The sequence below is a fragment of the Cydia splendana genome, chromosome 26 (genome assembly GCF_910591565.1).
Source record: "Cydia splendana chromosome 26, ilCydSple1.2, whole genome shotgun sequence".
NCBI classification, from domain to species: Eukaryota; Metazoa; Arthropoda; class Insecta; order Lepidoptera; family Tortricidae; genus Cydia; species Cydia splendana.
Genome location: NC_085985.1, coordinates 423,977 through 440,479, shown reverse-complemented (window position 1 = coordinate 440,479; position 16,503 = coordinate 423,977). Strand labels below are relative to the sequence as shown.

Sequence of the window (16,503 nt, the reverse complement as noted above, 5' to 3'; positions counted from 1 at the left end):
TTGGGTTCTATTATCTCTGTCCCTCTAGGTATGTTCTCACTGCTTAGGGTGAAAAAATTTGTGTACTACACGAGATCAAAGTTATTTACATCTCGTGCGCTTTTGAATCCCTTACTACGCTCAAGATTCTAAATTAGATTCACTCGCTACGCTCGTGAATCTATTATAGAATCTTTCGCTTGCACGGGACTCAAAATAAGCACTCGAAGAAATATCAAACTTTGATCTCTTGTTGTACAAATAACTATTAACATCGTTTATGCAAGGTGTGCCCGGATAACTCGAAATTATTTAATCATAGATTCCATCATTAGGTACCTAATTGAAGGTTTATTTATAAGTTTAATAATATTCGCCGAAATACAGTTTAGAACAAGCCTGGGTTTGAACCCGCAAACTCAGGATTGAAAGTCCCACGCTAATATAACCGCTAAGCTACCAGCGTACTCGCCCGAAAGTGTTATTTTTATATAAAATAAAGAACTCCCTTTCAGTACACGAATGTGCTTCAACTCCTGTGTACGTAAAACACCTACGAATGTAGGAAAGTTCTACAGATGTAGTAGATAAGCGTTAGTAGGGCAAGGTTGAGGCAGTCGATACTAGGTCGCAGTACAGGTACTAGCAACACGTACATGGATAGTCCTTATCTCGGTGCAGTAAGGTTTAAAATGGTCATTTAACTGTGTTGACGATGTTAAGTTATCAGCTGATTTACTACTTACACGTTTACCGGATTGCGTGGTATAATGGTATTATCGACGCTCATCTTTTTTCGAACTACTTAAGCCAATATTATAAGAAATTATAAACTAGGTTTAATTGTTTATATACCAGATACCTAAAATCATTGACAAATTTACCAAGAAAAATGTGCATAGAAAACACTTAAACTTTTGCAACGCAGGCACTTTTAGTACGAAATTCTTAAGAAATACCTACTTCCGCGAGGCTTGGCTATAAAGTATAAATAAGCTATAGCTAATGCCTATATATAGCTGTCATTAGGCTACAAGTAGTCCAGGAACGGCTGGAGACCTATCCGGTGTCTTCATCGAACCGTTGTGTAACTTTAGTTTTACACATTACAAAGGGTAATGTTACACATTGTCTCGTTTGTGTTTATACGTGTTTTATACTGATCACCTATAGGAAAACACGATGACACCTTCGGGGTTGTTACCTAACGTTATTGCCGTTACATTTACGAAGCTAAGACCTACCGTTTAACTGATAGCCTTATCATATAGGTATATATATATATATATATATATATATATGTACCTGTTTGTGTCATATATGTACCTGTAAAGGTCAATTCATATAACTGTCAAAATTGACTTCTTAGCTGCGTTAGTCGATCTCCGAGTTTCGATGTTAGGTATAGCCCAGGATGGCGGTCTAGCTAGATTATTAGGTCACGAGGCCTTGGGTGCATCGACCCGTCCCCCGATGTTACACTCGTCAGACCCAGGCATTTGCACACAAATTCTTGAAGCCTATTTAATAAACATATTTATCAAAACCGTAAATTTTCCAGTTCGGCTTTAGGATCTAGGATGGGCCCGAGTAATGTCAATATTCTATCATCGGTCTATTTACAATTGGGTTGGGTCCCTTTTGGGATACATACTTACCCCGACGATTTGAGATAAATACTATTACAAACAATACTGACTGTGTTTTTTCAGGGTTAAAAAAACACCTTTCGTAAACTTTACTGCAATGATATAAGGTTTCATGGTCAAATAGTTGTGTTGTTGTTAGAACCGTTAGTTACTTCCGTTGACATCATACACGACAAGACAAAATGGCTGCCGCATTCGTATGAGTACTGTATTATTTTTAATGTTTCCATCCGCCTTGCTACTTCTTGACCTCTGGATTCTTGAGTTGCGCCCAGACGTTTCAGAATCTGTCAAAGGGCTAACCTTCACGACAAAATTACATTGTTGCTCTATTGTAACATACTATTTAACACAATAAATATAAAAAGTTTTTGGCAAAAAATCATTTTTGGTACAAGCTTTTATCACTGACTGTCCTTTTCTTTCCACAGTTAGGTTGGTTAGTTATCACAGAGTACCCATGGCCATCTCCTGTCTCCATCATCAGATCAGCTCGATTGTAAGTAGGTACCATCATATTCTTTTGTTTTTCTAGAGATTCAAATGGATATGAGTAAAACTGTAAGTTTAGGGCACTTTTTCTTAAGAAAGGCCCATCAGCTTAGACCATGGTGTTTCCTCTCTCCTATCCTGAGTCATCCATCAGATTCCTGGGATTTTGGTGCCCCTAGCCCCCTAGACGTAGTGCACTAAGCTGAGAGCGGTCGAAAAAATCGATAGGATTGAGATGGAAGATTGGCGAGTATATAATAGGTACCTACCTACCTACATTAATAATTTACTAATGAAAATTAACAAAAAATTAGATACCTATGTATTTATGTAATACACTACATATATCACTATAACATAGTAAATACCGTCAGTAAAATATCAATATGTGCAGTTTGACGGGTTATTTGGGCCCACGCTGTATGCAATTGCATTGCTCTTTTCTCAAATTTATTGCAGTCATTAAAAAGTTGTGTGTGTAAATAATACTAATATTAAATAAAAATTTAAAAATATTCTCTTTAAACTAACAAACTAAATCCCTAGAACTAGGTAGATGGTCTTGAAGAAAATGTTTATTTATTTATTTAGTTCAAAGTATAATATTATGTTCTTAAAGTACCCAAAGGTGTTTTGTCATTATAAACTCTAAAATCTTCATATTCGTCATTGACGTAATTTGTCTCAGTCACAATTAAATACCTACCTACTCAAAAGTTCTAAAATATAAAGTAGAAATTCTAAAAAAAATAATGCCTAGTATCAAAATTAAATGATATACGCTTATTATTCTCTAAGTTGTCGTATTGCGTCAAAACGACTCAAATGATAATAGCGAGTGCGATACGCGTCCTTTTACACTTTTTACAGTATACGTCCTTTCTACCTCCCACTTAATACAAATACGTGTTAAGAGACGTAAGTGCCTGCCCGTGTGTGCTCTGGGGCGCTGGGTCACGTTATCAGATAAAGGAATATAATTTTCACCTCAGCAGCTAGAACAAGGGTACTTTGCTTCTTAAAAACAGTGAGCAAAATGCGATTTTGCTCGCTGAGTCATTTTGTCTCACTCAGTGAGCAAAATGCGATTTTGCTCACTGAGTTGTCTCATTCAGTGAGCAAAATGCGATTTTGCTCACTGAGTGAGACAAAATGACATTCAAGTGACCTTTATAGTCAAATGTCATTTCAACATGCGGGGTCTAATACAAGTTCGATACTTGGGTTCTATTACCTCTGTCCCTCTAGGTATGTTCTCACTGCTTAGGGTGAAAATTTTTGTGTACTACACGAGATCAAAGTTATTTACATCTCGTGCGCTTTTGAATCCCTTACTACGCTCAAGATTCTAAATTAGATTCACTCGCTACGCTCGTGAATCTATTATAGAATCTTTCGCTTGCACGGGACTCAAAATAAGCACTCGAAGAAATATCAAACTTTGATCTCTTGTTGTACAAATAACTATACCTACCTACGTAGGAATGTGTGAATATGTAGTAGACATATTAGCACGTGGTGCTAATTGTTTTACGCAGTGCTGGCGTACGACCACGTGGAAACATCTCTAAGCTTGTTTGTAGTACTTTGACATTGGATTTCAGGTGGCAAACTTAAATGACCGGGAGACCTTTGTGAAGTTTGATAAAAACTCAATAATTACCGAGTTTCGATGCAGATTTTTATTTACGTTAAAACGAGTTTTCTTGCATTGGTTAGCTCTGTTTGATAAAAATCAATCCAGCAGTTCGAAGAGCTCTTTTCCAAAATGATGTAAGGCATTTTTGGCATAATGCGTAGGGGGGTTTAACATTTTAAATCAGGGGTTAAATAATTATTTAACTCTGTGTCCATTAGTGAACAAAGAGACCCGGTAAGAATATTGTAAAATCAAGTAGGTACCTGCGGCTGTCGTGAATCTAAAGACTTCGTTTGCAATACTTCACACCCTCCTCGTTGCATAATGTACCTATTATGTGTCTGCACGTGTAAGTAATAAATAGGGTAGGTACCCTACTGCCTGTACTGCTATTTCCCGCAATGCACCATTTAGGGCCAGAACAGCTAGACGGACTGCAACTGCAACCCGACTGCAACTTGTATGGGAATCGGCGAGCAGTACAAATTGCAGTTGGGTTGCAGTCCGTCTGTATGGGCCCTTCGGTTCGCGAATCTTGCGATATCTATGGTAATCTAAGGTAAACTAAGATGGTCATGAATCTCCTTATAAAACTGTGCGTACCTATTATCTCCAGAAACTTTCTGCCTCACAAAACTAAACTGCGGAATGAACTGTAGTGGTATTTCCGGACCGATATGACCGTAGAAGAAAATAGCGTACTCCCATCTTAAATTCCGGCAACGCACTTGCAACCCTTCTGTTGCAGATGTCCATGAGACGGTAATTGCCTATCGTTACCATCGGCGATACACGTGCTCGTTTGTTTCCGTTATTATAAAAACCGGGCAAGTGCGAGTCGGACTCGCGCACGAACGGTTCCGTACCATAATGCAAAAAACGGCAAAAAAATACGGTCACCCATTCAAGTACTGACCCCGCCCGACGTTGCTTAACTTCGGTCAAAAATCACGTTTGTTGTATGGGAGCCCCACTTAAATCTTTATTTTATTCTGTTTTTAGTATTTGTTGTTAGAGCGGCAACAGAAATCGGCACGCGCAGCTCCACCAGGAGCAGCTCCTCCTGGTAAACGAAAAAAAACCGACCAAGAGCTATAGTCGGACACACGCACGAAGGGGTCCGTACCATTAGGTACCATTACGCAAAAAAAAGGACAAAACTGAAATATGTATTTTATTCTGTTATTTAGCATTTGTTGTTATAGCGGCAACAGAAATACATCATCTGTGAAAATTTCAACTGTCTAACTATCACGGTTCGTGAGATACAGCCTGGTGACAGACGGACGGACAGCGGAGTCTTAGTAATAGGGTCCCGTTTTACCCTTTGGGTACGGAACCCTAAAAATGTGTAGGTATTAGGTATACATATAACCTAATCTCCAAAACGTAATTCAAGACCAAAAAAAAGTATGAAAATGTTGCCACTGCAATAATTTGTTTGTAAAATAGTAAATTCCTTTTGATAAATATTAATCACGCTAAGATAATTTATTTATTAGTTATTTTACTCCTACTATTTTAAAAAGTACTTTTATTTACTTAATTTTACTTAAATACAAGACGCGCTAATAAAAAGTGGCAACATTTTCTTACTTTTTTTTGGTCTTGAATTACGTTTTGGAGTATACAGCAGCGAAGGCCTAAACCCATCGCTGTTTTATAATTATAATACATATAAATTGGTAAAATGATAATGCAGTGGTTTCATAGCTAATTTCCCTGAGTCCTGTAGACGGAGTTAATTATCACTGATTGTTGTATCTAACGTCACGTCTGCTGATAATGATAACTGATAAACGCGCGGCGCCTGATGGTTACTGATGGTAATTTATTAGGTATTTAAAATATTTTAGCTTGTAATCGTCACTGCTAAACTATCCATTAGACCTCAAAGTTTTCCTTTAGAACTGTACAGCTTAGTAAGTAGTCATGCAGGTATATAAAATAGGTACTTTAAACTAAAGTATGTATCTATAGTAATAAGTTTGTCCCTATATCTTCTTGTTACCGTCAAATCGGTAGTTTTGAGAAGATTGTGACATAAGTTGTATGTATATCTAGTTAGATGTCACAATCTTCTTGGGATCTTCTTGGGATAACTATCCCAGTTGGGCTGTTATTGTATTCCTTGGCCCTACATTTCTGAACTTGGACGTGTAGATTTATGCGGCCTTAGAACGTCTTTACAATGTCCGATCCGATATCGGATACGACTCTAAAGCAAAAAGTGCCTTTTTGTACATTTGATTGCTTGTTGGTCAATAAAAGGAATTGCCTTTTCTAGCAGCTGTTTTCAAAGGTCATCCTATATCGCATCGGACAATGTGAAAGCGCTCTTAGCCGGTAGGACGTAGTTGACGTAGCAGAACGTTTAGCACAAATGTGTTAATTGATGGCAGCTGTCAGCAAATATTCGCGGTATTCCAATCCAACGCAACAAAAGATGATTTTGGATTTGCGAGACCTTAAGGGACCACTTAGAGATGTAAGGACAGAAGACCATTTGGCCGGAGGCGCTCATATTGACCTACGCGAGAAAAAAAGGACTTACGACCCAATTCGAACATTGCCTGTAACATGTAATTGTTGGGATCATCCTTAGACGAAGAAAGGACTTCGATATTTCAATCCCAAGGGCGCTACGCACTTGGTAGTGATAACTGTCAAGTACGCGCCCAAAATATCAGAGAATTAGGGTTACATAAGGGAACGCGCGCGCGGCTGGCGCGCCGCCAACAGAACTGGCGCAAGGTCGTATATCTCGTAGGTCAGCCGATCTTTTAAAATAATTACTTATATAATGGGAAAATGAAGGGATTTGTCGTATTGTTTCGTAACGGGTACAGTCAGCATCAAAGCGTCATAGAAACAATGTGCCAAAAGTGTTACCCCCAACGCCCAACCCCCATTAGTTCTACAGAATATCTTTCACATTAATATAAGTATTTTTTTCATCATACTTAGGATAGGCGATGCGGTCCGTAAATCCTAATATAATTTAGCTAGTCCTAGCTAGGGCAGTAATGTACAGTCAGCAATATTAGCACCTTTGCATATAAACTTCTCTGCAGGGGTGGTACCTACCTTTTCACTTCAGCGGACTGTACGTCCGATATTAGGGAGGTTACTGTACGTGCAATTGCAGGTTACTGTACCGCCCGTGGCACACACAATGTTTTTCATCACAGTTGTGGTGAAAAAAGGGGAAAGATAAAACTTTTCCCTAATATCGGACGTACAGTCAGCTGCAGAGAAGTTTATATGCAAAGTTAATAATATGTTACAACAACGAAGGCCGCAAAAATATCTGACACGATCTTATTTGTAGAGCCATAAGTAGGTACATGTCGTATATTGTTGCGGCTTTCGAAGAGTAACATATTATTGCACGTGACTGTACAGGAATTAAGATGAAGGCGAGGGCCTTCGGCGTCTGGCTTCAATTCACACTCGTTCGTAAATTCTTGTTTACCGCCCTTATAATACACAATGTAGGTAGGTACTATACATATATTGAGTCAATTTAAAACGAATGTCACGCGCATGTAAATCTGTTTCAAGTCAAGATAAAGAGGCCGAGAAAATACCGATGCTGATTACGGCTGTCATGTATCTTACGTCCTATCTACTCGTGCCTACGACATGTGCCTTACGAGATAACTATAATAACGATAGTTCTATTCATAGCTATAGCTGAGATGAAGATAGTTTTATGCCCTCGTAGGCCGGAACGCGGATCCGCGTACAAACAGCAACACCGTGGACCTTATTCCAAAAGGCATAAGGTCCACGGATGTGGGCGATGGTACGAGGAAACTATTCGATACAATAATCGCGGCACACGTGTGTTTCATGATGTAGAACTTATCTAAACTTTTAGTGCGTCTGCGGGGATAGACGGTTTATAACTTAGGTACAGTCAACGGTAAACATATGGGTGTACAAATCATTTTAAAAATATGTCCCATAACTCTTATGTCAGTGAATTAAGAACTATGGGACAAGTTGTCTACACCCATATTTTTACCGTTGACTGTACTTATTGCAAATCGATTCTAGTAACCCTTTCCGTAGCGGCAACATACTTGCCATAAAACAAAAACGCATCTCTACTATAAGAATTACGGTTCGAAATCGAATGACCAGAAAGTCAAATGGTTAAGTAGTTCCAGAGATCTTTTTTAGGGTTCCGTACCTAAAAGGTAAAACGGGACCCTATTACTAAGACTTCGCTGTCCGTCCGTCCGTCCGTCTGTCTGTCACCAGGCTGTATCTCACGAACCGTGATAGCTAGACAGTTGAAATTTTCACAGATGATGTATTTCTGTTGCCGCTATAACAACAAATACTAAAAACAGAATAAAATAAAGATTTAACTGGGGCTCCCATCAACAAACGTCATTTTTGACCAAAGTTAAGCAACGTCGGGCGTGGTCAATACTTGGATGGGTGACCGTTTTTTTCTTTGCATTTTTTTTTTCATTATGGTACGGAATCCTTCGTGCGCGAGTCCGACTCGCACTTGCCCGGTTTTTTTAACGATGTGATATGTGACAGACAGACAGATTGACAGAGTCGTACCATTGTCCACACTGTTACCTGAGCATCGGTGGACCTCATTACAAAAGGCATAAGTAACAGTGTGGCTGTTTATACGATAAGATTGGTCTTTTAACCATTTTGTTATGTAACCCTAAAAACTTATAAACTTATTTTAGCGGTATTATTTTGTATGGAGACAGCCGCTGTATGGCCGCGTCTACGCCTCGGCTAGTCTGTGGCCATGAGTAAGCCCATTCATAATAATAATAAAAAATGACGGCACCGCTATCCTAGGAGGGGTTAATCTATAAAGTTGGTAATAAAACAGAAACGTCTTAACTCACATAACTTTATTGAAATAAAATATCTACAATACATTTAAACAGAGCTTCACACAGTTTACACTTCGACAGGCGAGAACGCGGAATGATCTTTAAATACTTTTCACTTGAACGGGCTTACACATTAATTCAACAGGTCCCTTGTTGTTAGGGAGATATTTCACAAATATAATGTTTGTATTATTTTTAATATTAAATGAAGTCCCAAGATGATACAGATTTTCACAAATAATAGGTAATAAATAATACATAATGTTTTGATGTTATTTAACAATCCCTCGATGTTAGGGAGATATATTCACATCAAATATAGGTGGAATTAAATAAGAAGTGGCCGCTGATCTAATCAGTCATGTTGATGGGGTTGCCCTGAAACAAAAACGGATTCAATTAAAATGTGTGTTTTGTCGTCTGTCGAAAGATGGCAGAAAATGTACTGTAGCTACATAATTTACCATGACAGTAACTCTCTATTTCAATTTCTCTTTGGTAGGGGCAGGCGTAGCTCACTCCGCGATTTCGTCGCTTTGCAACAGTTAGCTACAAGTACATCCGTTCCACACCAATTTTGGTGGCTAGCCATAAGCCGCGCGTGGCGCTGTCGCCACCTAACGGCCATATCTGTCCATCGTAACAGACGCGTTTTGTTAGAGAGTGAGTCTTCTGTACCTAGTACTATTATTTATTCTGTGGTAGGGGTATTCTTTAATTGGCCTGAGTTACACAACTTACATTTGCTGTATTTAAGTATCAGTGAAGCAAGTTTCATTGTGTACAGTCAAATGTAAAAATAAGGATGGAAAATGGAAGATAGGAAATTGAGTATAGGTATACAACTTATTTCAAAATATGTCTCATAGTTCTTAATAAGCCAATATACGAGCTATCGGATGGGACATATTTAAAAGATTTTCGGGCGAAACTCACCGAAATATTTTGAGTGTATTTCGGGAATGTCGTATCGTATTTTAAAACGAGAGCATTTATTTAAGAGTTGGCATTATGCTCCGCAGACAGACAACACTTACAATTTGTGAAGCCCTGCCTACACGGCACGCAAATCTACAATATTTTTTATTTTCTTTACAGCGGGTGCCTAGCGGTGAAGGCGCGCAACTTTCAATCCGGAGGTCGCGGGTTCAAAGTGTCCAAACCCTGGTTCTTACCGGAACTTAGGTATGATATCATTGGATATTCGCATTCACCCGCGACCTCCGGATTGAAAGTCGCACAGTTTTGCCATATCCAATGACTATTTTTCTACCGATTCCCGCGCCATCTGCGCTTAATTTTGCGAGTTTCTCCCATTACAAATGTCAGTGGCCCTAGTTACATAGCTTCCCAAATTGCCCCTCGACAGACTTGGCAGTCGGCGCGCCAATTTTGGCAGCAAATCGGGTGCTATAACGCCCTGCTATATGAACTCGCAGTCGAAATAGGCCGCAATGTATTTATGGATGATAAAGTGCAGAATTTCAACGGCGAAATGCATGTTATTCGAGTTTTTTCTTTGGCACGCTAAAACATGTAATGAAAATCAAAGTCTCCCGTTGAGGCAACTGTTATATACAAACAGCAACACTCCTAACTGTACATACATCGGTGGACCTTATTACCAAAGGCATAACGACCACCTATGTACAAGTTAACATTGTGGGCGGTTGTACAAGGCTCGAAAAAACACCCGTCTTTTTAAAAACAACCCTCTTCCGTTACAACAGAGATTTAATTCCTTATTCAATGTCAACGATTAAATATGCCTCAATGACGTCCGTGCACTGTGAACGAATATTTTTGTCTCAAACGGATCCTAAATTATGGTTATGTTTTCAAAATGACGGGCGTTTTTCAGAGGCAAAAATACTAACTCGATTATTTTATAGCGTTAAAAATGTACTTGTACATGTACAGTCAACGGTAAAAATATGGGTGTAGACAACTTACTCAAAAATATGTCCCATAGTTCTTAATTCACTGACATAAGAGTTATGGGACATATTTTTGAGATGATTTGTACACCCATATTTTTACCGTTGACTGTACAGTCACGCTCCGTGATTACGCCTTACGCCATTTAGGGTTCTAGCTCAATTGGACATTCCATAGCGTAAGTATGGAACAACCAATTTAGCTAGGACCATAAATGGCGTAACAAGCGCAGAGATGAAGATAACTGAGCCCCTCTGCATAGAAACTTCTTTGCAGGGGGTTCAGTTATCTCTGCAGCTTACAGTACATCCCGTAGATGCTGCTGTATATTCCTACTTTTTCTAGGAGCATGACACTCGTTTGCTCATCGCTCCTCGCTTCTCGTCGGCGGTGGGACACCTGCCTAAACTGATAACTTTAAATTGGTCTACAATTTTGGCGTGCTGCGCTTCCGCGTGCGTGGCGTGAATGGACGCCGCACGTGGCGTCTTACACGTGCTGTGGCGTCATTTATAGTTTATAGCATGTACAGAAGCAAGTAACGAGAAAAGCATTGGGGCCTCCTGAGCAGGGAATATTACGCGAAACTCTGCGTACTACCACAATCGGAGGGTCTACCACGAAACAAGAAAATCGAAATTCCGTTATCTAACCTCTCTATCACTCTTGCACTTAGAGGTCGTACGGTACGGTACCATTTCGTACCTTGTCACAGTGACAATAGGATGAGGCCCCTCTAGCGACTTTCATATTGATTGTAACTGTGACAAGCTTCAAAACGGTACTGAAAATAAATTCTTTGAATGTACCACGTCTTGCGAATGGCAAGTTACTTGGGTTTTTTCCCGGTAAATGTGGAAAAATTACTATAATGTTCTGCCGCCAGAGTGCAGCACTATCATAATTCGTAAACCATAGAGTAACTTTTATACATACTATATGCCGTAAACAGTTTATTGACAAGTATTCACAAATGATTTGTTACGAATAAATATTACATTGAAGCACCAAAGCGGTTTGTTTACTGTTTGTGATAGTGGCTTCCCCTACGCAAAGTTTTGAAGGAAAGAAGTGAATATTATCTATAGGAACCGTGCGCGTTGGAGGGTCTGCCATCTTGTGGCCTGAATCGGAAACATATGTGCACGTGTACATTGCCAAAGCAAGTGCTACCATCTACCGTTCTCGTCGGTACGTTTCCTTGTGCATAGTAGGTTCTGCCATCTTGTGGGCTACATCGGAAGCATAAACGACACATTTACGCCTCGCGCCGAAAATCTGACGGCTCCTATGCGGCCCCCTATAGTTCATGCACGGGGCCTATAGACGTTATGAGATGACAAGTGCGCCAATGGTTTTATAAATAGAGGGTGCTGTGAACTCGTAGTATTCCAATTTAGATGAAGAAAAGTGTCAATCGTTTGGTTTATGTGGCGCCATTCTCCAATAAGGAAAATAAACCGATCTTCTAAACCAGCGGTCGGCAACCTTTTAGCAGCCAAGGGCCCCATAGTAGTTAACGAAGTTGACGCGGGCCGCACTTTGGTAATATTTGTGACTTTAGCAGACATTGTCGTTTGTCAATATTACATACAAAATAGCCAGGGAGGCTCGCCGGCCGCTGGTTGCCGACCGCTGTTCTAAATGATCTGTTGTTATAAAGTTCAACATGTGTCATCCTATTGAAGCGTAAGTGTGGTGCATTCTAGCGCGGGTCGCGGGTTATCAGGGCATCTAATAAATGGGCCGCGGTAACTGGCTTGTTTGTTTACTTGTGTGCTTGTTTACTAACACGTGCACGTTGCCACTAAGATTTTATTATGATACTAGCGACCCGCCCCAGCTCCGCACGGGCGGAGTCGAAGTACCCAAATTTCGTTTTAAGGTTCCGTCCCTCAAAGGAATAAGTTTTTGGCAAAAATTTCATTTTTGGTAAAAGCTTTTATCGCCGACTGTACTTTTTTTTCCACAGGCAACTAATACTCATCGAGACAATTCTAATAAAAACCCCAAACACAATTAGGTTTCGTTGTTTTATCACAGAGTTCCTATGGCCACCTCCAGTCTCCATCATCAGATCAGCTCGATGACACCATAATATTGCATTGTCCCCCGACTTACGTATGTATGCAAAATTTCAGCTCAATCGGAAACCGGGAAGTGGATCAAATCTAACTTGCAAGATTTGATTACACACAGACAGACAACGGTCAGGTGAAACTAAATAAAAGCTTGTAAAAAAACAGAACCCTTATAGGATCACTCGAGTCACGAGTGTCTGTCTGTGCGTCCGTCTGTAGCATCGCAGCCAATTTGTACCTAAACTATAGATTACAGGAGAAACTGTAAGAAGTTCAAGCGTGAGACGAACTTACAAAAAAAAAACTTAAAAAAAATTATAGGTAGGCTTGGGGCGCGTGCCCGACTCACATATGGTCGTTTTTAAGAGAGAAGAGTTTCCTGAGCGTCGGCATAGGGAAAAATGTACATAGAGTGCTTACTCTATAGGACATCAGTTTTGGTAACAAAACGACTATTATTTTCGCAGTCGACATCTAGCGTCATGTAGCGGAATTATCAGTACTGCTACTTGACAATAGATGTTGCGACGACCAAAAAGTCTAATGCTCAACAATTTTCAGCTAATATAACCGGATTAACCGGAACTCTATTTTCAACTCCTTCTGCTTTTAATATTAGGGGTCATCCATTAATTACATCACACGTTTAGGGGGAGGGAGGGGGTCAAGAAAATGTGACATGTTGTGACAAGGGGGAGGGGGAGTCATAAACTTTGTGACGTCACTTTAATTTCATCTCATCAGTAACCGAAAATGTATTTAAATTATTTTATACGCTAATTATCATTTAAATAACAAGGTTTTGAAACGATAATCGTTTTCATTCGTTTAATTTTATTTCTTAATCAGTTTTGGGTTATAAAATTACTAATATTTCTTTTGTAAAAAATATTTTGATAAATTATTAAATAAATATTTGCCGATTTCGTTGAATAAATGTGACGTCACACCAGGGGGGAGGGGTTTGCCAAATGTGACCAAGTGTGACAAGGAGGGGGGAGGGGTAAAAAAAACCTAGAAATTCGTGTGACGTAATTAATGGATGACCCCTTAGTTGTAAATTATTATTCAATACAATTTTCGTGAGTCGCGAAATAGAGACATCTAGTATCAAGTAGCGGTACTGATAATTCCGCTACTCGATGCTAGATGTCGCCTACGAAAATAATAGTCGCTTTGGAACCAAAACTGGAGTGTGAACCAAAGCACTATATTCTTACTATATTTCTCTATGGCGTCGGCATCTAGTCAACTCTACGGCCAGGGGGGTGTCACTACGCAGTTTAGGTACATTTGGCCGGCGGGCCTCCCGGGGCGGCGTAGGGCAGTGGGCGCCGCTCGACCGCGCGATAGTCGTGTCACGTGGCGCGAGCGCAAACAAGATTCACCGTTCGTGCGCAGTTATAAGTTTCAATTTTGTTGCAGGCGGCGAGTATAGGTATAATTTTATACCTAAATCTGACTTTTGTGAAGGAGTGATTTTTCTGTACGGTAGTACTATTAGTTATTCTGTGCTACGGCTGCTACTCGACGCAACTGCAATGTTTTACCTCTATTTGTACAAACAGCAACACTCCTAACTGTACATCGGTTACATCGGGTACACCTTATTACAAAAAGCATAAGGTCCGCCGATGTACAGTTAACAGCGTGGCCGATGGTAGACTAAATTAGAATGTTATTTACCCATTTGCGCGCCATCCAGATGAGGGTCTCGTTGCTGAGTCTGGGCCCGATGAGCGGGTTCATCTGCGCCATGTACGCGCACAGCCAGCTGGAATCACAACGACACAGAGTTCAGGGCATTGGTTTAGTTTAGATAGACCAAGTCAAGTTCTCAGGCAGAGGTGTAGGGTTAGAGCCGGTCTAACTTTATTTGACGTTCATAAGCTCAGTGTAATATCTAATATGCCTACTTGAATAATGAACATTCTACTTAATTTGTAACTGATGGCATCCTTAGAGCATTTAGTAACTGGAGACGTCATCACTGTCATTTTTTGTACGAAAAAGTCTGCCGATTTTTGCGGGGGAGGGGACGTCAAATGTATTGCTATTTCTACATAATTTGTACGTAACGTATAAAAAGCCATGTCAGTCCATACAAAATTTGCACAATTGTGCAGGTTTTTCGGCAGAGGGGTAAGCTCTTAAAGGCGACTCCAGTTATTAAATGCTCTAAGGTGGCATCGTATGTATTAATTAAGCATCTCACACACCTTGCTTAATTCAGTAACTGACTGATTTATCGTACCTTGTCACCGTGACAAGGTACTTTTAAGTGTAAAATTCATATTTGTAGTAATTTATAATGACTTTTGTTATACAACAAGAAAAACAAGTAAAATAGTAAGCAGGAAACTGCTGAGAAAAACTCAGCTGACCTTACATTTGACATTGAGTGAAGTTCAATACAACAGTGTAATTTTTTAGCAACTTACAGTCAATAGATGACATATTATAGGTTTCAAGGAAAAATATTAGGATAATGCCAACACGGAAGAAAAACATCGTGAGGAAACCTGCATACATCTGCAAAGAAATTCAAAGGTGTATGTGAAGTCCCCAATCTGCATTGGGCTAACGTGGGGACTATAGCCCAAGCCCTCTCGCGCATGAGAGGAGGCCTGTGCCCAGCAGTGGGACGTATATAGGCTAAATTATTATTATTTAATGCCATTAATGCCAACACATTGCTCACTGAGCAATCCGGAGTAATGGCCTGTATTGTATGTCTTCTACATGGGCGTACAAGTTGGTGAATAATAAAATAAGTAGTAACTACAGCCATCGCCGCCGAAGGGCAGTTGCAACAAAGTGCAAACAATATATAGCTCACTCTTATACAATAAGAAACCATTTTATGCCGCATACAAAAGAAATCAGAGATTACAAGATAACATTAAAAGGGTTGCACATGCGGTAAAAGGAACGGGCTCAGGATCCACTGTGTCAGCCATTTCATTACAAATTGACTGCGCAGTGCTGATTTTCAGTCCATCCCCTTCACTGAACAACATGGATATGTTTCCGGGTTACTAACATTTTTGAAGGACTATTTTTAACTAAGCAATGTTTGTTTCAAGATATTTAGCACATCACACTAGCACTAGGCGATACTCAAGATCGCAGGCGACTTTATGCAGAATGATTTCTGTAGTATATTGTACCAATAAGTATAGATAAGATTAGTTTTCCTGGCCTCAATTACTACTTAACACACTTCTTATTTTCTTTCTCTTTTTATCTATGTGTTAAAAGTAACAATAATAGTAAATTAATAGGTCAGAAATTTGTTATGGTTGATATGAGCAGGTTTCTAGCATAAAAATGGCGCACGATGTCTGAAAGATAGCGTTGATAGCATGGCCTTACATAATTTCTAACATGTTTAAAATATTTGCACCGTAGAGGGTTTATTAGTAGTTAGCCGTAAACCGTAATAGACAAAACGAAGGGTGTCTTTGTAACAAGGATTACCGCTTTAGCAAACGAGAAATGTAAGAATACTTACAATAACCAACATGTGGCAGCTGTTAGCATCAACACCACCTGGATAATCCTGGAATATAGTGGTGAAACGTTAGTTTAATCACTTTGAGAGCCAAATATAGGTGAATCATTAAGTGCCTGGATAGACGTAAAACTTACCCTCTGTTAGGACCCTTAGGGGCAAAGAAGGGGCACACAACACCAACGACGAACCATAGGATGGTGAAAATAGCAATAGGAATCATAGAGTAACCCATTTTGAGCGAGTGTTTGCTATATTCCCGAGGTTTTTCTCTCGCAAACAAATGTCAGCTGCCCCCAGCAAGATGGAGGACGCCTGTAATGTTGGTATCACT

At 39.7% G+C, this 16,503-nt stretch overlaps 1 protein-coding gene across 1 annotated transcript; it reads right to left on the bottom strand.

Annotated features, from left to right (window-relative positions):
* Nucleotides 1–8,637: 8,637 nt before the first annotated feature.
* Nucleotides 8,638–16,503, bottom strand: LOC134803412 (V-type proton ATPase subunit e 2-like). The gene is made up of 4 exons (XM_063776232.1): nucleotides 16,307–16,503; nucleotides 16,170–16,217; nucleotides 14,342–14,429; nucleotides 8,638–9,014 (listed from the first exon to the last, which is right to left on the bottom strand). Exons 1-4 carry the CDS (start codon nucleotides 16,402–16,404, stop codon nucleotides 8,988–8,990), a joined length of 261 nt encoding a protein of 86 aa, XP_063632302.1. The 5' UTR covers nucleotides 16,405–16,503; the 3' UTR covers nucleotides 8,638–8,987.

Coding starts and splice junctions, on each gene's coding strand:
- LOC134803412 (XM_063776232.1), bottom strand. CDS start 16,404: ATGGGTTACTCTATGATTCCTATTGCTATTTTCACCATCCTATGGTTC. Junction 16,218..16,306: donor CCTAAGGGTCCTAACAGAGG/GTAAGTTTTACG, acceptor ACTATATTCCAG/GATTATCCAGGTGGTGTTGA. Junction 9,015..14,341: donor TCTGGATGGCGCGCAAATGG/GTAAATAACATT, acceptor TTTTTGTTTCAG/GGCAACCCCATCAACATGAC.